This window comes from Pleurodeles waltl, chromosome 7, assembly GCF_031143425.1.
Source record: "Pleurodeles waltl isolate 20211129_DDA chromosome 7, aPleWal1.hap1.20221129, whole genome shotgun sequence".
Classification (NCBI taxonomy): Eukaryota; Metazoa; Chordata; class Amphibia; order Caudata; family Salamandridae; genus Pleurodeles; species Pleurodeles waltl.
Window position 1 is genome coordinate 447,503,993 of NC_090446.1, and position 23,024 is coordinate 447,527,016.

General features: G+C 46.7%; 1 protein-coding gene across 5 annotated transcripts in view; it reads right to left on the reverse strand.

Annotated features, from left to right (window-relative positions):
- LOC138304162 (ADP-ribosylhydrolase ARH1-like) overlaps positions 1 to 23,024 on the reverse strand; it is a 61,511-nt gene that overhangs the window by 30,354 nt on the left and 8,133 nt on the right. For all 5 annotated transcript variants that reach the window (XM_069243985.1, XM_069243984.1, XM_069243983.1 and 2 more), the window contains exon 3: positions 22,071 to 22,169. In XM_069243985.1, coding sequence (XP_069100086.1) covers positions 22,071 to 22,169 — 99 coding nt within the window. The remainder of the gene's footprint in view (positions 1 to 22,070; positions 22,170 to 23,024) is intronic.

Below are 23,024 nucleotides of genomic sequence, written 5' to 3' on the forward strand. Positions count from 1 at the left end.
TACCTGCATTATTGGCGCCAGAATGGGTTCGGAGATTCCAAAGGCAACACCATTAAACACAGACTTCTGTGGGGGAAAGTAGCAGATCTGAAAGAGACGCTACCAAATGTCCACTTTGTACACACACTTGGACACCAGCGCGTTGGGATACACGTTCCTGGAAATACATTGGCTGATGAAGCCGCAAAGTCAGCAGTCACAGTGGCCGCTGTAGCTGCAGTGACTCCGAGTTCCAAACCGGACGCAGACATTTGGGCCGCCGTGACAGCTACGGCTGACGGTAAGCCCTATCCTAAAGGATTTCCTAATAAATATTCCTACTGAATGGGAGATAGCCTGAACGCTGAAGTTAGAATACCAGGTGTAGGCATAAGGGACATTCCCAACAAAGAAATAAGACCAGGGTTGATTAAAGCGCATGAGGGGGTGGCATCTGCCCATGCTGGTGTGGCGGCTACAATTTCGATCTTGCAGGCCTGTTATTGGTGGCCAGGTCTTTACAAAGAGACCAAGCAGTATGTCCTTTGTTGTGACATCTGTCAACAAATTAAAGTTTCCACTGCCAAGCGCCCGTCGCAGACAGCCCTCTTAATTTCTAACAAACCATTACAATGTGTGTACTTGGACCACTGTGGTCCCCTAACACTAGATAGTGCATTCAAGTATATTTTAGTTGCTGTTGATTCATGCTCCAGATTTGTATTGGTGTGGCCACAACGCTTGGCTGACGCTCTGACTGTTATTAAAGATTTGCGAGTCTTTATCGGTACATATGCGGTTGTGGCTTTCCATTCGGACCAGGGCCCTGCGTTCACCTCAAGGGTATTCAGGGACGCCATGGCTTCGTTGGGGGTCCAACTCCAGTACTCATCTCCATTTCATCCCGAGGAAAATGGTGTTGTGGTGCGATTAAACCGTGATTTAAAGCAATCCTTAACAGCCAGAGCCTTAGGTACGGGTCGTAGTTGGCATAATCAGCTATATGGAGACCAGAGAGCACTAAATAATCTGCCTAGAAGGTCCCTGCGGGGTCGTACTTCATATGAGTGCCTATTTGGAACTCAAATGTATGTTCCGGATCTTGATGGTCCTGGCGTGGAGGCAGCAGAAACACCTTTAGACATAAATGAACGTGTCACTATCTTACAGGAACTGCAACAGTTCTGTGATGATAATTCTTCTAACAGTGCCGCCTCCACAGGAATCGAGGATGTACCTGTAACATCTACCGACTGGATTCCAAAAGTTGGGGATCTTGTACGTGAGAAAGTCACTGTGAAAAAAGGAATTTGGCCCTTCTTATCGAGCACCACTCCCAGTACTAGGGATACACGGACCTGAACTGTAATTCTACCACCGTTGGCAGGTGCCAAAGAAAATCGTTTTGTCTCCATCGACAATGTCAAACTACACCATGTGGCCGATCCTGCACAGCCGACCAAGAGGAACATCCAGTAGTTCCTGAATCCCTCTCACTACTGGCGAAGAAGTTCCTCTACAAGTTGTATATACCAACACCGACACCTCTCCGAACTTGGGGAGGGTGGAAGATGATCTTGCATTAGTTCCACTAACGTCAAATAATTTAGAAATATTTGACCAAGCTGACTCAACTCCAACACAGACGGATGGTGCTATCTATAGTGTGCCACCACAGGAAACACCAACTCCACCACTGACAACGGCTCTGCCATTTGCACGAACTGCCTCTGGATATTTTGCCGACTTCAACAATGACTTCTCAGACTCATTCGCCTCTTCGACAGCTGATTTGTCAAGTGCACGTAAGCTAAAAAAATGGCTTAAAGAAACGTATTTTATCTTTCCATGGAACTATCTATGGCTCTCTTTGACTGTCTTAGCCTTTCTACTTTGGATTGGTTTTGTCATCAACTTTTTCTTATTAATACATGGTCACTTTCTTCCTGAAAGATCAACAGTTGAACTGGTGGAGGAGGTTTTAAAACCACATTTTTCATCACATAAAGTCCGAAGAGACTTAGCCTTTGTGAACATTTCCGCAGTACCAATTCCTGATGGGATTGTTTGGGACAAAGTAATGTTTGATATAAATGGTCCCATGGAAGTTATTCAAATACCGTATGTGTTCAAACTATCAATGAATGATATAGTAATACCAGGCATTGTTTCTGATGATTGGGGTGTGAAAACAGTTGATTCTATGATGACTAAATTGCATTATACTGTCTTTGAAAATGAAGATGTTTACCAATTTAAAGAAAATTATGGTGATATGTTTTGCTATAATTATTATTGGCACCATTCCATACATAGAGCGAGCAGCCCCAGAACTGTTTTTAATTATACGCAAAGGGAACATTGCCCGACTCCGCCACAGGGGAGTTCCAAAACAAACTCTGAAAAGTTTGCTTATTTTTCTGGGCACAACGTGTAAAATACTGAGTCGTATTATTTTAAAGTACCACCTACTAAGAATATACTTATATTAATGACCAATACAAAATGTATATATTCGGAATCCTTTGTTTCCTGGTTATCGATAGAAGGCTATGAATATTGGCTGAAAATGATTGAACTGAAAAGTGTGTGGGGAACAAGAAATTGGCAAATTAAGGGAAAAGAAGCTTTGTTTAGAGCATGCCTTATTCCTGTTCAAATGATCTTTTTAAATGAAACAGACAAGTTGTTTAGGCTTAGCTAAAATTAAGGAATTAAACATGCCCAGTATACCTGCCCCGCAAAGTTTTATAAATGGAAAAAATATACAAATGCAACTGACAATCAGCGTGATGTATAGGTCCAGAATAGTACGGTTAATGCATCATTGACACGTCCTGGGGGGTGGTTATTGTGGCCAATACATACCAACTGGTGTCATCAACGTTTTATTAACTCCTCGGGGGTTTTAGGACGAGTAGGCCAGACTCTTGCTATATATCAACATGCAGGTATAGTTACAACATATAGTGTGGGAAAATTGTTCCAGCAATGGTTAAAATCATCCTCACTAGATGCGGTTAGAGAACACCCCAGTCTCCTGTCTAACACCACTGATTTAGAAAGACTTCCTGTTAGGCCCCAGAACACCAAGTAGGAAGCGTTTCTTATATGCAGTATATAATGAAATTTGGAAGCTTTCTCAACAAGATGCTGCTGCCCGGTTAAGGCAAAAAGATCAGGAAAATCTAAAAAAGGCATTAGCTGTTGTGGATAATGGGATTAACACCTTGTCCGACTGGATATATACCATAAATAATATTGTCGCTTCTGCTATAGACATTATACAATCAGATAGGTCTTCTTTACACCATGGACAGAGTCAAATCAGGTCCATTATGCAGTTGGGTTGGACGCTTCAAACATTGAAGGTGGGTCGCGTTCCCTGGCAGCATGTCAGTGCAAGGGAAATATTTTCTTCCTTTAACTTCACGCAACAACAACAACTAATGGCTAAGAAGGAAGCGACTTATGTCATGCTTAACATAGAGAAATTAGAGAAGTTGCCTTTTACTGTGGCCGACATACCATCTGCTGAGTGCTTAATACATGGGGTTATTAATCTGCCTATTTGAACACTTCAATTAATCTCCTGTTTAAAAGACATTCCAGTAGGCAGATATGAAAAGCTGTGAGCGTCCCTTCTCGTACAAATGCTTCAGTGGCATGAAAGAGGTCTTTCTTAGCGGTAGTGAATGCAAGATTTCAGTCAGCCACTCGATGGTTTGTAAACAGCTGTCCTTGCACGGGGCGTGTAACGCGTCTGCTGCAAACTTAGCTTGTTATCTGAAGGGCGTTCTAGTCCCCTTGTTTAGACCTACGTACCAGGTGCTTTCAAACGGCAGCTACATCCTCCTTAATGGTGAAGACTGTTGTGGAATGCTGGCCGGAATAGTTTACGTTGTTTCGGTCTCTAAGGTTGTTACATGTCCCCCCACTAAAATTGAGGAGGTAGCTGATATTTGGCCTCACATTGCTACTTCAAACGTGAATTTTGACAAGTTAAGCAGACACAAGACTTTACTGTTTCAAAAGCATGTGGCCCTTACATCTGCGCGCGAGACCTACACACTTCAAGTGGCAAGGTCATCGGCAGAAACACAGTTCCTGTTAAATACAAACTTTCCAAGACACTTTGGTAAACTCGTGGGACGAATATTTAATACGTCCAGTACAACTGGAATCGCATATTTTTTCAAAGCTGTTGGTTCTGGTTTCATTCACACCTTCTCCTCCGTATTCGGATTGATACCATCAGCTATCCACTCAATTTTCTCTAGTGTTTTCAGGGGATTTCTGATAACTTTGGCTTTATTAGCTGGCATCCTGCTGTTGCTGTTGTTTATGCACAATGGCTGTCCCGCCACAACGAGGAGAAATGATGGCGCTCCCATCAGCGCAGCTGTGTCGTGAACATATGATGCAGTATTTTGGAGCAACACACCTGGAGCAACTGGAGTGTAGCTGGTCTTTGTCATTCAGACCCGTTTTGCATTGTGTGCAGCCCATGTTTCGTGCCTCTGGTGCTCTTTCGAACATTCACTGGAAATCTGTCTTTCACAGCAGCGCTTGCCTGCAGTAGACGCTGATCTGTTGATGTTCTCACTGAGGATTCATTACCGGACATGCGCATTGAGGTTGCGTTTGCTGCGTGAAGCTACTTAGGAGTTACCCGTCCTGGAGGAAGTTGTTCACAACTCATCAATGGGCACACCACGGGATGCCGTCTTGGTTGACACTGGGGCTACGGAACAAACATGCTCCTTGATCCTTCTTGGCGAGGGCTTTCCGATTTTAACATCGGCCGAAGGGGAAGATCTCCTATTCTCCATGACTCGTACCTGGCCATAACAACACAGTCTTGAACTGGCTTGCTCTCAATAACAATAGACACCCCAATCATGGCAGGGCCTGTAAATGTTCTAATGAATGATGTTCAGGTTGGAGCCCTTTCTATATGAAAATGTGCAAATTCCAAACCCTCCAAGGGGAAGAGACTGAGTTACGCTGCTAACATGACAAAAAACTGTAGCTTTTGTTTGAAGTTGCAATGATGACATCGTCTTATAAAATAAAGCAGTAGGTCAAAGTTATTTGTTATTTTTTGGGATGTATGATACAATAGCTCTAAAAAAAAAACAGAATTATCATCTATAGTGCTTCCTTGAAGAGCAAGAAGAAGAGCATGACAATTTTCAACCTACCCAGTTTAAGTGGTGTAGCTCAGAAGAAAGCCATAGGGTTTTCTCAGATTTACCGGAGGACTTTTCTGCTCTTTTTTTAGCAAGTATCAATATTCAAAACTGCTCTAGTTTCTTGTTAAATTCAGTGCTAAAATAAATGGGATCCCAAGTGGAATCTAGTTTTGTCATTAGTATTACTATTTTGAGAATTAAAACGTTCTGTAAGTAAAGTAGTAACATATCTAACCATCCTTCTCAATCTAGCACAAATGATCTATTGAAGGGTAATAAGTGTACTCAAACAATTTATAGCAGAGTCTGTCCACAATACTAGAAGTAATGATACATGTTCCAAAGGGACATTAAAATTAAACAGTGTGAGAAATGGGGTTTTTGGTTGGCAGTCAGGTTACCCTCTGTCCAAGCAAAAGCCCTCACTCTAGTCAGGGTAAGTCACACACTATCCAAGATTATCCTGTGCCCACCCTCTGGTAGCTTGGCACGAGCAGTCAGGCTTAACTTAGAAGGCAATGTGTAAAGTATTTGTGCAATAAATCATACAATACCACCATATAGCACCACAAAAATACACCACACAGGGTTTAGAAAAATATAGAATATTTATCTGGGTAATTGTAGGTCAAAACGATCAAAGTTGCAATACGAATTTGTAAAGATATCACTGAAGAGTGATATTAAGTGTCTTTAAGTCTTTAAAAAGCTATAAAGTGTCTTTCAAGCACAGAGTACCTGGTTTCTGGTGGGAAATCTCCTTAGAGGGCCACAGGAGAAGAGATGCGCGGAAAAAGGGGTGTGTGCGTCGATTTCTCCTCAGCACACACAGACTTGCGTCGTTCTTTTCCACGCGGGGAAGTCGGGCGTCGTTTTCCGGCGCGCACACAGTCTCTTTTTGTGGGTCGCGGGGATTACCAGATGTCCCGGGTCTGTGCGTGGATTCTCCTGCTTGTTTTCCGGCTGCGTGTCGTTCTGCGGGGCTGCGCGTCAAAGTTTCGATCTCACGGTAGGCGTCGCGTCGATTTCTCCTTGGAAGTCGGGCGGCGTTGTCCTTGCGAGGCCGTGCGTCGAAATTTTGGTCTCACGGCAGGCGTCGCGTCGATTTCTCCTTGGAAGTCGGGCGGCGTTGTCCTTGCGAGGCCGTGCGTCAAAGTTTTGCGCTCACGGTAGGCGTCGCGTTGATTTCTCCTGGAAAGTTGGGCGGCTTTGTCCTTGCGAGGTTGTGCGTCGAAGTCTCGATCGTCCCGAGGGCGTCGCGCCAATCAGCGTCGGTGTGCGGCGTTTTTCTCGCCGCGAAACAAGCTGTGCGTCGAAATTTTTCGGCGCACGGAGCGTCCAAGTGAAATGAAGAAGTCTTTTTGGTCCTGAGACTTCAAGGAACAGGAGGCAAGCTCTATCCAAGCCCTTGGAGAGCACTTTCACAGCCAGACAAGAGTTCAGCAAGGCAGCAGGGCAACAGCAAGGCAGCAGTCCTTTGTAGAAAGCAGACAGGTGAGTCCTTTGAGCAGCCAGGCAGTTCTTCTTGGCAGGGTGTAGTTTCTGGTCCAGGTTTCTTCTCCAGCAAGTGTCTGATGAGATAGGGCAGAGGCCCTGTTTTATACCCAAATGTGCCTTTGAAGTGGGGGAGACTTCAAAGAGTGGCTAAGAAGTGCACCAGGTCCCCTTTCAGTTCAATCCTGTCTGCCAGGGTCCCAGTAGGGGGTGTGGCAGTCCTTTGTGTGAGAGCAGGCCCTCCACCCTCCCAGCCCAGGAAGACCCATTCAAAATGCAGATGTATGCAAGTGAGGCTGAGTACCCTGTGTTTGGGGTGTGTCTGAGTGAATGCACAAGGAGCTGTCAACCAAGCCCAGCCAGACGTGGATTGTAAGGCACAGAAAGATTTAAGTGCAAAGAAATGCTCACTTTCTAAAAGTGGCATTTCTAGAATAGTAATATTAAATCCGACTTCACCAGTCAGCAGGATTTTGTATTACCATTCTGGCCATACTAAATATGACCTTCCTGCTCCTTTCAGATCAGCAGCTGCCACTTCAACAGTGTATGAGGGCAGCCCCAATGTTAGCCTATGAAAGAAGCAGGCCCCACAGTAGTGTAAAAACGAATTTAGGAGTTTTACACTACCAGGACATATAACTACACAGGTATATGTCCTGCCTTTTATCTACACAGCACCCTGCTCTAGGGGTTACCTAGGGCACACATTAAGGGTGACTTATATGTAGAAAAAGGGGAGTTCTAGATTTGGCAAGTACTTTTAAATGCCAAGTCGAGGTGGCAGTGAAACTGCACACACAGGCCTTGCAATGGCAGGCCGGACACAAGGAAAAGGGGCTACTTAAGTGGGTGGCACAACCAGTGCTGCAGGTCCACTAGTAGCATTTAATTTACCAGCCCTATGCACATAAAGTGCACCTTACTAGGGACTTATAAGTAAATTAATAGTCCAATCAGGTATGATTCAAGGTTACCATGTTTTAAGGGAGAGAACATATGCACTTTAGCACTGGTTAGCAGTGGTAAAGTGCGCAGAGTCTAAAAACCAGCAAAAATGAGGTCAGAAAAAGAGAAGGAGGAAGGCAAAAAGTTTGGGGATGACCCTGTCAAAAAGCCAGGTCCAACATGACCCCCTCCCAGCCTAAAGCCAGGGTAGACTAATCAACACTCTGATGGACTTCCCTGCTTAAGGCGATAGAACATGGACAATGGCCCACTACTGCAGGGGCACTCGCCAGTTCTACGCCTTTCCGAACTTAGTGAGGCTTCTTTGTCTATACTCTCTGGGGCCACTGATCTGGCCCATGGGGAACCCTTCTCATCACCTGAGGACCCCATCTGTACAGCTCCTAACTTTAATTTGCTTACAGATGTATCCCAGTATGCAGACAGTATCACCATGGCCAACAAAGTGATGTGGCCCATTCCATTCCTTGGGTCTGACTTCTGTCCCCAACCCAGGGAAAACTCTGCCCACAAGGACAGAAACCAATAGATGCCACTGACAGCTGTCAGTGTTATGAGCCAGGCCCCTGACCATCCACTGCTAGGTGGAGACCCGGAGGGGGGCCGTTGGCTGAGCTTCTCCTCCAGCTGGGGGGCTGGTAGGGAGCTCCCAAGGGATTCCTGTAGCCTCCCAGAATGGGGGGTAGTAACCCCAGGGGTCTGGCACCCCTTCTCCACTCTCACCAGGTCAGGGGTGGGTCCCTGATACTGGTCCCTCAGCCCAGGGTCTGTACTCTGAAGCTGAACAGAGGGCAGGGGTGTGTCCTTTTTCCCCGTGCCTCCCCATCTGGGCTTCCATACCCTCCTCTGGGGAGTGGTACCGCCAGATATCTGAACTGTTAGGGCACCCTTGGGGGTCGGCCCTCTCAGCTCTCCTGACACTAAGGGAAACTCATTCCCCAGAATGCAGTCAATGGGCAGCTGGGGACTAACTATGACCCGCCTCTGGGTCACCTCCCCACCCCACTCTAGGGACACCCGGGCCATGGGGCGGAAGAAATCTTCCCCAATGGCTGGAGTCACTCTACACACCTGTCCGGTGTACTGCTCTGGTGACACTAGTCTCTCCACAATCATGGTAAGACTAGCCCCCGTGTCTCTCAGAGCGGTGACTGGGATCCCATTCACTCCCACCTGGTGGAAGTGACGACTCCCACCCTCAGGGATCACCAGTTTACCCTCTGAGTCCACCTCCCAACTGAAGGAGATGAAGGCATGGTCTACGACCTGCCCCTGGGGACGACATTCCCCTAAGGCCACATTGGCCACCCCTGTAGAGGTCCCAATATTGGGTGAGTTCTTTGGACAGACAGAGTCCCCCTTCCTGTGTCCTATCTGGGAACACTCAAAGCAGCGGGGTTGGGAATGGGATACTTTGGGCCACTGCCCACCAGAACCCCCACCCTGTTTCTCAGAGGGGGTATGGGAACCCTTTCTTCCCCCCTTACTCTGGAACTCGTCTGGGTCATCTCTAACCTCCCCCTCACTTTGTTGGGGGGAACCGGAACTACCCTTCTTGGGGTCACTCCCAGATACCTTTTTGGACACTCTGGTGCTTGCCCAGAGGTCCGCCTCCTCAGCAAGCTTCCTGGGATCAGTCAGCTTACTATCCACTAAGTGCTGGCGCAACTCTGTAAAAGTAGTATTAAGCATATGCTCTCTCAGAATCAAGTCATATAAACCTTTATAATCAGTTACTTTGTTGCCCCGCACCCATCCATTCAGTGCCTTACTGGAGAAGTCAAAGAAATCTACCCATGTTTGTGTGGTTTGTTTGGTGCTGTCCCTGAACCTCTGACGGTATCCCTCAGGGGTCAGCCCAAACTTGGCAAGTAAAATGGCTCTCTGAAGTGGGTATGTGTTTTGATCAGGTTGATCCAATGTGAGGAGTGTATCCCTCCCCAATGGCGGTACATAACCCCACATAGCTACCCCCCATTGCCCTTCAGGAACCTCATGAGCCCTTAGTGCAACTTCATAAGCAGCTAACCATTTATCTATGTCATCTCCCACCACAAAACTGGGCACCACATTTTTGGGTATACGAACCTTCTTTTCTCCAGCAGGTCCTGTCAGTATGCTGCCACCATTATTGCTGGATTCAGACTGTCTTGCCTTGATCTCCAGCTCCTTGAGACTCAGTTCATGAGCCAACAATAGTTTCTTTTCAGCCAGAGCTCTTTCAGCTTCCACCTGTTTGGCTGCTCTTTCAGCTTCCGCTTGTTTGGCTGCCCTTTCAGCTTCTGCTTGAATCTGTTTGGCTGTTCTTTCAGCTTCAATCTGTTTGGCTGCTCTTTCAGCCTCAGCTTGTTTGGCTTCTCTTTCTGCCCTTCTCTCCTCCTGTTGAGCCTCAATTTTCAATTTTGCCATTTGCAATTGGAACTCCCTTTCTTCTCTCCTTTCCTCTGCGGTCAGGCTTTGCCCAGAGACACTGCTCCCTCGTCTGGAAGGGTGCATAATTGCAGTGGTAACACCATCCACAGATAGTGAAAATTCCTCTGAGGGGCCATTTTCTGGCTCCTCTTCCTCATCATCCTCTAAATGGGCTTCTGCCCAGGCCCTCAGCGCCACTTGAAAGTCCTCCTTTCTGGAGGCCCCTTGGGTGGGTACCCTCAATGCCCTGCAGAATCCTCTTTTTGTTTGACCGTATATGTATCCAACTGGACTAGGTCAAAGTCCCCTGTCTGAGACCCAGTCAGAGACATGTTGAGTGAGGATTTAGTTTTTGAAAATTGTCAGGAAAAAAAAACGGATTTGCAAAAAGAGATAAAAACCAAGTTGACCTTCAACTGTGGGTAGGTAGTGAAATACTTAGCTACTGTATGTCACTGCACAAATACAAGTCCTATCCTCACCGCTGATCACCAATGTGAGAAATGGGGTTTTTGGTTGGCAGTCAGGTTACCCTCTGTCCAAGCAAAAGCCCTCACTCTAGTCAGGGTAAGTCACACACTATCCAAGATTATCCTGTGCCCACCCTCTGGTAGCTTGGCACGAGCAGTCAGGCTTAACTTAGAAGGCAATGTGTAAAGTATTTGTGCAACAAATCATACAATACCACCATATAGCACCACAAAAATACACCACACAGGGTTTAGAAAAATATAGAATATTTATCTGGGTAATTGTAGGTCAAAACGATCAAAGTTGCAATACGAATTTGTAAAGATATCACTGAAGAGTGATATTAAGTGTCTTTAAGTCTTTAAAAAGCTATAAAGTGTCTTTCAAGCACAGAGTACCTGGTTTCTGGTGGGAAATCTCCTTAGAGGGCCACAGGAGAAGAGATGCGCGGAAAAAGGGGTGTGTGCGTCGATTTCTCCTCAGCACACACAGACTTGTGTCGTTCTTTTCCACGCGGGGAAGTCGGGCGTCGTTTTCCGGCGCGCAGACAGTCTCTTTTTGTGGGTCGCGGGGATTACCAGATGTCCCGGGTCTGTGCGTGGATTCTCCTGCTTGTTTTCCGGCTGCGCGTCGTTCTGCGGGGCTGCGCGTCGAAGTTTCGATCTCACGGTAGGCGTCGCGTCGATTTCTCCTTGGAAGTCGGGCGGCGTTGTCCTTGCGAGGCCGTGCGTCGAAATTTTGGTCTCACGGCAGGCGTCGCGTCGATTTCTCCTTGGAAGTCGGGCGGCGTTGTCCTTGCGAGGCCGTGCGTCAAAGTTTCGCGCTCACGGTATGCGTCGCGTCGATTTCTCCTGGAAAGTCGGGCGGCTTTGTCCTTGCGAGGTTGTGCGTCGAAGTCTCGATCGTCCCGAGGGCGTCGCGTCAATCAGCGTCTGTGTGCGGCATTTTTCTCGCCGCGAAACAAGCTGTGCGTCGAAATTTTTCGGCGCACGGAGCGTCCAAGTGAAATGAAGAAGTCTTTTTGGTCCTGAGACTTCAAGGAACAGGAGGCAAGCTCTATCCAAGCCCTTGGAGAGCACTTTCACAGCCAGACAAGAGTTCAGCAAGGCAGCAGGGCAACAGCAAGGCAGCAGTCCTTTGTAGAAAGCAGACAGGTGAGTCCTTTGAGCAGCCAGGCAGTTCTTCTTGGCAGGGTGTAGTTTCTGGTCCAGGTTTCTTCTCCAGCAAGTGTCTGATGAGGTAGGGCAGAGGCCCTGTTTTATACCCAAATGTGCCTTTGAAGTGGGGGAGACTTCAAAGAGTGGCTAAGAAGTGCACCAGGTCCCCTTTCAGTTCAATCCTGTCTGCCAGGGTCCCAGTAGGGTGTGTGGCAGTCCTTTGTGTGAGAGCAGGCCCTCCACCCTCCCAGCCCAGGAAGACCCATTCAAAATGCAGATGTATGCAAGTGAGGCTGAGTACCCTGTGTTTGGGGTGTGTCTGAGTGAATGCACAAGGAGCTGTCAACCAAGCCCAGCCAGACGTGGATTGTAAGGCACAGAAAGATTTAAGTGCAAAGAAATGCTCACTTTCTAAAAGTGGCATTTCTAGAATAGTAATATTAAATCCGACTTCACCAGTCAGCAGGATTTTGTATTACCATTCTGGCCATACTAAATATGACCGTCCTGCTCCTTTCAGATCAGCAGCTGCCACTTCAACAGTGTATGAGGGCAGCCCCAATGTTAGCCTATGAAGGAAGCAGGCCCCACAGTAGTGTAAAAACGAATTTAGGAGTTTTACACTACCAGGACATATAACTACACAGGTATATGTCCTGCCTTTTATCTACACAGCACCCTGCTCTAGGGGTTACCTAGGGCACACATTAAGGGTGACTTATATGTAGAAAAAGGGGAGTTCTAGACTTGGCAAGTACTTTTAAATGCCAAGTCGAGGTGGCAGTGAAACTGCACACACAGGCCTTGCAATGGCAGGCCTGACACAAGGAAAAGGGGCTACTTAAGTGGGTGGCACAACCAGTGCTGCAGGCCCACTAGTAGCATTTAATTTACCAGCCCTATGCACATAAAGTGCACCTTACTAGGGACTTATAAGTAAATTAATAGTCCAATCAGGTCTGATTCAAGGTTACCATGTTTTAAGGGAGAGAGCATATGCACTTTAGCACTGGTTAGCAGTGGTAAAGTGCGCAGAGTCTAAAAACCAGCAAAAATGAGGTCAGAAAAAGAGAAGGAGGAAGGCAAAAAGTTTGGGGATAACCCTGTCAAAAAGCCAGGTCCAACAAACAGTAAGTCCAACAGAGGACCTGACTCACAAAGTGTTAAGTGAAGAAATTCAACACGTCATTTTTTATTTGCAGAGCGCACTTATGCTTAGGCTTCCTAGCACTAGATAAAAATCAATCCAACTAGTAGGCAAGCATAAGAGGGGGATTACAAAGGGAAAAGTCGGGTTTTCACAGGTTCCTATATTTCCAAAGGGAGTATTGCTCACAAAGGAACACAGGTATTGCTTCCCATAATCCGACTCCCAACAATGGTGGGAACTCTGTTTTCAGTTTTCAAATTTACAGGCTACTGAGTTTTGAACTAAGGTTAAGATGACTGCCTAATTTATGCCACTGAATTTCGAAGACATAAAGTCTGTGGTTTGAGAATGAATAGCTGTGTGCAGGATGGCAAGAGCCTTAACTTAGATCTCCTTTCGCATGAGAGTTACCAATACAAATAATGTAATGTTGCAAATCCCATTTTCGGGAACCTGCCAGTAGTCTTGCTAACACATTCTAAACCAACTAGAGTTGCTCTAGTGTATTGCCAGCTGCTACCTAACATATATTGTTCCCTTAGTGACGCCTAAATTGCATCAAGATATTGACCACAGAGACATGGAAGCAAGACCCAATAAATAGCAGAATAAAGCGCAAGCCCCTCAAATGATGAAACTAAAAGCTCTAGACTAAGGAAGCAAGGAACTGCAGATTGATTATGATCAAGCTGTTAACTCAGGTTAAACATTGTTTTTACAAGGACAGGGCCGGTACCCATGGAACTCGGCAAACTGATAGAGGCCCAGAAGGAAAGATAGCTGATTCAAATAGAAAACAGTGATGATACATAAAGAAATCTCCTGGGACAATGGCATTCTGAAAGTGGATGTAGGAGGCTGGCCTAGTTTATAGTGGGTACCTTGTGGTATTTACACCTTGTGCCAGGTCCAGTTATCCCTTATTAGTAGATTAGTAGTGTTCTAGCAGCTTAGGCTGATAGAGGTAGCTATAGCAGAGCAGCTTATGCTGAACTAGGAGGCATGCAAAGCTCCTACTATACCACTTATATCATGTAGCACTATATCACAAGCAAACACAATACTCAGTTACTAAAAATAAAGGTACTTTATTTTAGTGACAATATGCCAAAAGTATCTCAGAGGATATACATGTAAAAGTAAGTAAAATATACAAAATATACACACAAACCAAAATCAGGTAAGTAAAACACTTAGAAAAGTAGTGCAAACACTGTAGAACACAATAGAATGCAATATGAGACAATAGGCCTAGGGGCAACACAAACCATAAACTCCAAAAGTGGAATGCGAACCACGAATGGACCCCAGGCCTAGCGTAGTGTGTAGAGGGTCGCTGGGAGTGTAAGAAAACAATAAGGGTGTCCAAGATACCCCACCCCAAGACCCTGAAAAATAGGAGTAAAGTTACCCTACTACCCCAGAAAGACAGTAAAGTCGAGATAGGAGATTGTGCAAAGGCAACAACTGACTGCAAAGCAATGAAGACGGATTCCTGGACCTGAGGACCTGCAAAGGAAGGGGACCAAGTCCAATACTCACGCAAGTGTCCAGGAGGGGGCAAGAGCCCACTAAACCCCGGATGAAGGTGCAAAAGGGCTGCCTCCGGGTGGAAGAAGCCGAAGATTCTGCAACAACGGAAGCTGCAAGGAACTTCTCCTTTGGTCAGAAGATGTTGCACGGCGTGCTGGAGGATGCAGAGTTGTTTCCACGCAGAAAGACCGCAAGCAAGCCTTGCTAGCTGCAAAAGTCACGGTTGAAGATTTTGGGTGCTGCCAGGGCCCAGGAAGGACCAGGAGGTCGCCCCTTGGAGGAGGAGACAGCGGGGGCGCTCAGCAACAGAGAGAGCCCACGCAGAAGCAGGCAGCTCCCGCAGAAGCACCTGAACAGGCATTCAAGATATCTGAGCACGGCGGTCGTCTCAGCACAATAAAAGAGGGTCCCACGAAGTTGGAGGTCAACTCAGCGAGTTGAGCAATGCAGGACGGAGTGCTGGGGACCTGGGCTAGGGAGTGTACGAAGGAATCCTTGCAAAGTGCACAGAAGCCCTAGCAGCTGCAGATCATGCAGTACACAGGATTACTGTCTGGCATGGGGAGGCAAGGACTTACCTCCATCAAATTTGGACAGAAGGGCCACTGGAGTGTCGGGTCACTTGGATCCAGGTCCTGTGTTCCAGGGACCAAGCTCATCAAGATGAGAGGGGACCCAGAGGACCGGTGATGCAGATGTTTTGTGCCTGCTTTGGCAGGGGGAAGATTCCGTCGACCCACAGGAGATTTCTTCTAGCCTTCCAGTGCAGGATAAAGGCAGACAGCCTTCAGAGCATGCACCACCAGGAAACAGTTACGGAAGCCGGCAGGATTAGGTGCTACAATGTTGCTGGTAGTCTTCTTGCTACTTTGTTGTGGTTTTGCAGGCGTCCTGGAGCAGTCAGTGGTCGATCCTTGGCAGAAGTCGAAGAGAGAAGTGCAGAGGAACTCTGGTGAGCTCTTGCATTCGTTATCTGAAGAGAAACCCACAGGAGAGACACCAAATAGCCCTCAAAGGAGGACTGGCTACCTAACCAGGTAAGAGCCTATAAGGAGGAGTCTCTGACTTCACCTGTTGGCACTGGCCACTCAGAGGTCTCCACTGTGCCCTCACACCTCTGCATTCAAGATGGCAGAGGTCTGGGACACACTGGAGGAGCTCTGGGCACCACACCTGGGGTGGTGATGGACAGGGGAGTCGTCACTCCCCTTTCCTTTGTCCAGTTTTGCGCCAGAGCAGTGGCTGGGGGCTCCCTGAACTGGTGTAGACTGGCTTATGCAAGGATGGCACCATCTGTGCCCTTCAAAGCATTTCCAGAGGCTGGAGGAGGTTACTCCTCCCCAGCCCTTAACACCTATTTCCAAAGGGAGAGGGTGTAACACCCTCTCTCAGAGGAAATCTTTGTTCTGCCTTCCTGGGACTGGGCTGCCCAGACCCAAGGAGGGCAGAAACCTGTCTGAGGGTTGGCAGCAGCGGTAGCTGCAGAGAAAACCCCAGCAAGCTAGTTTGGCAGTACCCAGGGTCCATGCTGGAGCCCCGGGGATGCATGGGAATGGCACCCAAATACTAGATTTGGCTTGGGGGGTCAATTCCATGATCTTAGACATGTTCGGAGTTACCATTGTGAAGCTACACATAGGTATTGACCTATATGTAGTTCACGCGTGTAATGGTGTCCCCGCACTCACAAAGTCCAGGAAAATTGCCCTGAACAATGTGGGGGCACCTTGGCTAGTGCCAGGGTGCCCTCACACTTAGGGCCAGATGTAGGAAACGTTTTGCATGGCGCAAACTGTGAAATTCGCAGTTTGCGCCATGCAAAACGCGCATCGCGATGCACATTCCCATTTTGCGAGCTGGTACCGACACACAAAATGGGAATGCGACTCGCAAATAGCAAGGGGTGTTCCCCTTTCTATTTGCAATTGGAACCGCGATGCAGAATTGCTTTGTGACCGCGAACGCAGTGGAAAAGCAATTCGCAGTTAGCACCCACATGAAGTGGGTGCTAACTCATTTGCAAAAGGGAAGGGGTCCCCATGGGACCCCTTCTCCTTTGTGAATGGCTCTGAAAAAATTAAACCAAATGGTTTCATTTTCCCGAGTGTATTGCAACTCGTTTTCCTTTAAGGAAAACGGGCTGCAATACAAAAAAAATAAAACTGCTTTATTAAAAAAGCACCCACCTCATTAATATTAATGAGGTGGGTCTTTGCGACCCCCTTGCGATTTGGAGATGGTGTCAGGGACACCATCCTGCATATGGGATTGCGACTCGCAAATTGCAACTCGCAATCCCGTACTTACCTACATCTGACCCTTAGTAACTTTGCACCTAACCTTCCCTAAGTGCGGGTTAGACATATAGGTGACTTATAAGTTACTTAAGTGCAGTGTAAAATGGCTCTGAAATAACGTGGACGTGATTTCACTCAGGCTGCAGTGGCTGTCCTGTGTAAGAATTGTCTGAGCTCCCTATGGGTGGCAAAAGAAATGCTGCAGCCCATAGGGATCTCCTGGAACCCCAATACCCTGGGTTCCAAGGTACCATATACTAGGGAGTTATAAGGGTGTTCCAGTGTGCCAATCAGAAGTGGTTAAATTAGTCACTAGCCTGCAGTGACAATTTTAAAAGCAGAGAGAGCATAAACACTGAGGTTCTGGTTAGCAGAGCCTCAGTGATACAGTTAGGCACCACACAGAGAACACATACAGGGCACACCTTATGAGCACTGGGGTCCTGGCTAGCGGGATCCCAGTGAAACAGGCAAAAACAACCATACATGAAAGTAAAAAAATGGGAGTAACATGCCAGGCAAGATGGTACTTTCCTACAGTGGAGATTTTCAAAAGCCTACTATTTGAAGAGTGATATCCTGTCATCTTGCAGAGGGCAATATGTGATGCCATGACATTGTCTGTTTTATGGATTATGGTCTTTTTGGACTGGGAGGGGTGCCCAGAACGCTACCTTTATAGTGGTGAAAGGTTACTGACTTTACCAGGAGTTAAGCAGCATAAGCGCTGTGGTGGCAGCATACTGTATAGTTATCATTAGAGGTGGACAGGTCTTTTTTGCCTGTCAGTGGAGTGAGGCCTAAGAGCTCACTCATTTGAAGATACCCTTCAGTGTGCTTAACTTCCCTTGGCCTACATCTGTTTGGTGTGCAGTCTTATGCAGAGCATGTGTGTTATACATGTGCTTGGTGTGTGCATACCTGTGAATGATAAAATACAGGGATAGTGCACTGCTATGCAGTGCATGTGTGTTTACATGCATGTGATGGGCGTATGTGTGTCTGTGAAGGGTACAGTACGTGAAGGGTGTACTGCTGTGCAGTGTGTATATGTTATATGCATGTGCTGGGAGAATGGGTGCCTGCGAATGGTACAAGGAAGATTCTGGGTTCCATTTTGGGAGAGCAGGGGCTAAGTGAAGGAACATAGGAGGGTAGAGGAATCCCCTCAGGCAGACTTGTGTAGTGCTGCATTTCTGTGAGCTGGGTGAGATACACTGGAGGAAGGGAGAGCAAGGCTCTTCAGTACACTTAAAATGGCACACTGTGATTTAGAGAGGGATCACTAGGAAGGGGCCTGGGTACATCTCAGAAAGGAGAAGGGGCTGACAACAGAATCATAAAGAATAGGACTGAGGCCCGGGGGTAACCTTTTGATACACATATCACTGTGGCTGACATGCAGGTGTGACTCTCTTGTCACTCCTATGGCCTGTGTTTTGGGGGCTATCAGATGTGTAGTTGCTATTGTTGTGCTGTGACAAGCTGCTTTCCGGAGGAAGGGCAGAGGAGAGGGCACTTCGAAAGGAAGCTGACCTCCAACATAAACTTGAAAGGCTCAGACCCTAAATCATATTTGGTGCCTTGAAAGGACTATCAGAAAGGGAACTCAAGGCCCCAAAAATTGCCGACTGTCAAGCAGCCAGGCAGGCAGTACAAAGAAGAGAAGCCTTCTGCCTCTGACCAGGAAAAGGGGCCAAGGCTAGCCACTCTCTCAGCTGGATGAAGGGGCATCACCCAGGGACTTCCAGCCACCTGGCCCTGGAGTCTGGACCACCAGTGCCTGCCTGCTTGCCAAGACCAGTGTGCCATCTGAAGAAGAGGAGAGCACAGTTGGCAGTGAGGTCCAGTGGGGGATCCTGTCAATTGGATCCTTGTAGCCAGGTGTGAGGAGATGTCTACTGTACCGATTGGGTCATTGCCTGTGTGCAGGGAAGAGTCAGCAACCCCTATATGGCAGAGGAGGGCCACTGTAAAGTGTGCTGTGAATTTTACTGCACCAATCAAGTCATCACCTGAGTGCAGGTTAAGTCAGTGATTTCGTATGCCATGTGGGGCTGCTGTGAAGAGTGCACTGTGTGATCGGGCCATAGCCGATGTACGTAGCCAAGTCAGAGACCATGTATGTCATGTGGGGCTGCCATGAAGATTGATTCAGTGCCCATCGGGCCGCAGCCTGTAAACAGAATAGAATAAGTGACCCCTTATGCCAAAGGAGGGCCACTGGGACAAGCTAAGGAGTGTGGTCTGGTCGAGACAGCTGTCAAGAGGAGGAAGCCACTGTTGTGGCCCAACTGGGCCCAAGCCCCGTCTGAGGACCAGCACCAGGAGCATCACACCCCGCTCCCCGCACCTGTGGGGAGGATCCCAAGAGAGCTACCAAGTATTGGAGGAGTTCTCGACTTCTGTCACTCCTGGGACGTGTATGAACAGCTTATCGGAGTCGGACACTGCAGCTTCAGCACCTGAGAAGAAGGTGCTCGATGACTCTGGTCACGCCTATTCTGCTAGTGCGGGTAAGACTGATTTATGGGCCAGACAGCCCGAGGGAACTTTCCTACCATATAGTACTTCAGCGCTGGAACACTTTTGACTTTACTTCAGGGTAGGACTACTAGTGGGGCTTAAACTGAATGTCACTTATAGTGATTGGCGAATAACTACTACGGCTAGAAGAAAGGGAGTGGGACTCAAGGACCCGCATATAAAACACTAGAGCCCTGACCGCAGAGGACTATTTGTATTGTTTATGAATGTCAGATTTTACTTTGTGTTCATATATAAATACTATTTTTTGGTTGGGTATGCGTGAACCTGCGCTAGCATATTCGCTCTTGCGTGGGAGAATTTTGTTTAAAATAATTTGCTTCCCCTTCATTGCCATCATTGTTACACGCTTGCCATGTGTCATTTCCTTTTCTTTCTGTGGAGCATGAACCAAGCAGATTAATTTAGTTTAAATATTATCTATTCACTGTTTATCCACTGCTTGTGCTGTGATTCAGGTACTATTTGCTGTCTCCCTCCCACCCACTATCTATTTTGCTTTTATCCCTCCCTCAACACCCCTTTCATTTGTCTTTTATCCATCCCTCCTGGCCCTCTTTCTTCTGCTCACCTACCCAGTCCTTCTTTCTTCCACCCTCACCCGCCGTCCCCGTTTATTCTACCTCCCCTCCCCCATCCACCACCACCGTTCCTTCTCTCCCCTGCTGCCAATGTACATGAGTGAACTGACAAAATGTAAAAGCTTGTGTGCTGATTGTCAACATCATTAATTCATATTGTAGTCATTTGTTTTTTACATTTGCTCACAATTTAACCATTGCTTCCCAACAGGTTTTCACCAGCTCAATAGTGTAGTGGTATTATTTTAACAACCAGCGCAGTCTAATTTGTGTCAAACATCACATTAATATGGCAAAGCATCAAAGGCCCCCTTTTGCTAACAACAATTTGATGGACTAACGAGTTATGATTCTGCACCTCAATAACGTGTTCCAGTTAGGAGGCCCCTGAAAAAGGCTAAGGGTTGCCTTCGGTTGCTCCCTCGCTTATTTTTTCTTTAACATACTGCCCAGGCTGCTGTGTAACAAGGCTTAAAAACAAAACACTATGCATGCTGGTCATGTCTTTAAGCCTTGTTGAACAGCAGCTCGTGCGGCTGTACAATGTGGCTGAAAGACAGTGGTAAAGCAAAGAGATCTCACATAGGTGAGACTTATTGGCTTTGACAACGCTGGTTTCATAAAAGCAAGTATTTGACTGGACAGTTATTTACTGTTGCTGCTGAACGTGTCTTGAGTTGTGAGCCTGGGTTCACATGTCTCTACCCCCGCTGCCCCCCCACTCCCACCCTGAGAATCCTCTGAATGCTCAATCTATGCTACCACTTACAGTTAAGCACTGAAGGGTTACTTGGCCCAGTTGTTCAGGATCCATAATAGGTTGGGCCCCAAGACATCAGGAATGAAAGGCCTCAAGCCCCACAGTTAGACCCAGGTGCTCCTTTTTGCCCTGTGGCCCTCTGAACGGGGTTCTAACACACTGTCTTTGGGTTTACCAAAGAATTAGCTATACATAATGACTCTTCAGATGGAATTGGAGGCAAAATCTTCAAAACCACCTTCCTTACATAGACTTCATTGACCTCCAGTTGGTCAACTGCTCGGAAATGTCTCTAATCTGCAGCTTGAGTCAATTGTTTACCGCTTCAAGTGCTACTGGCCATTCATAAAGTGTAAAGAGTAACCTGACGGAGTCCTTTCTCAGTCCTATGAGCAAAACTATGAAAAGACGTATCCTCTCAGATGAGAAGAAAGACCAATTTATTGTGGTGTACAAAAAAATGCTTGGGAGTTACCTGACTACATAGACAACTGTGTGGTGACTAGGCTACCCGATGTAAACTTAAACTCCAAGAGGAGGGACACAGAGATTAATGGGCCAGTGTACAGTCTCCTGGGTATAATTAGTCTCAAAAACAGAGTACACTGTTCCAATGTTAAGTGGCAGGGAAACCTAAATGTTTAGAAGCAAGAGCTCTCACACATCATATCGGATGGTATGCTTCGTCATCTGGGATGCTTCTCGTCAGACTGGCGCTGCAATGTCTGACAGGCTCCCCATACGAGGGCTCTTTGCCAGAGATCTTTTATAGTGACTGCCGCAGTGAGGTGTGTTGCGGACACTGCCGACCCACAGACACTAAATGAGCAGGAGAGGAAAGATGTAAAATTGGCTCAAAACATCATAAATGTATTCAGTCAATACAAGGTCTTGGCCAAGGTTAAAAACAAGTGGAAAGTGACAGTTGAGAAATCATGCTCAATCACTTTCTAAATCAAAATGCAAGCGAGTGGCAGGAAATTATCATAATCCCTCTAATCATGGGTCAACATGTTTCGCATCTCGAGGGTCCAAAAGGTTCCATTGACTCTTCATCAGGACCAAAAATCAAAACTTATCCTATATCAAACACACAGACAACAATACGTCTCCCTAGTCAGTCAACTAAGGACCAGTCACTTACTTTGAGCGAACTGTACATCAGGTCGTCCGTCCCAAATTTGGAATACGGCTCCTTAGGAATACACATGCCTAGGACTGGTGCAATGAATTGAACAGAGGGTCCTCAACTTGGGACCTACCCTCCGGCAGTGTTCAGAGGGCTCTTGCTCGTAAACATTTAGGTTTCCCTGCCACTTAACCTTGGAACAGTGTACTCTGTTTTTGAGACTAATTATACCCGATGTAAAGGTCAGAATTTCGATCCTATATTCTAGCTTTAATGCTTTATAAATCATCTACAAAAATCAAATCATAATAAAAAATGGAAGGTTATAGGTAGCTGCAGTCAGTCATGCACCTTACGTCTCCAGGACTATTCCTCTGTACTCTGGACCCCTCTTACCCAGAATGCTGGTGGGCCCAGGCTTCCGCCCCTCCATGTCCTTCATTGCCTCCACATATCTGTAGGCCATGTTTTGCCATAAGACATCCAGCTCCCCACCTGAGACCAAGGAAATAAAACATTATGTGAGCTGTACATATGAAGTAAATAAATCTTTTAGGTCAACAGAGAGGGACTCACTTACTTACACATGAAACTCCCAATGTTAACCCTGAAGGATGGTACTACATTAGCAGCTCTCCTTCCTACAACCAGTGTCTGCCAACGTACCAGCAATATTTGACTCCTTACCAGTGAAGACTACTGTATAAACGCCTGTCGGCTTTCCCTCTACCGGGGCAGTGGTACTTCAACTGCACATCACAGAACCTAATAAATGTCAATATAATTGGTTCTTGCTTCATATATTGCAGTACGTAAGTCAGAAAATTAATTTGAAGAGCTGTTCCAAGAGTGTGGCTTTGCCCTACAAGACACAGCAAGAACCAAGCCACAGTCACATTTTACAAGTGAATAATGCAATGAATACCATGAAGAAATATGATTAACGCTATTTAAAATTTAAACAAAGTTCTAATTGCTGTGTTCCAATTTAGTACATTGCCTAGCTATGAGTGGCATTTAATAAGAATATTAATTTCAAAAGATGAACTTGGAAACGTTTGTAGGAGGCTGGACTGGCTTGTAGTGAGTACCAAGGGGTACTTACACCTTGCACCAGGCCCAGTTATCCCTTATTAGTGTATAGGGTGTCTAGCAGCTTAGGCTGATAGATAATGGTAGCTTAGCAGAGCAGCTTAGGCTGAACTAGGAGACGAGTGAAGCTCCTACAGTACCACTAGTGTCACTTGCACAATATCATAAGAAAACACAATACACAGATATACTAAAAATAAAGGTACTTTATTTTTATGACAATATGCCAAAGTATCTCAGAGTGTACCCTCAGTATGA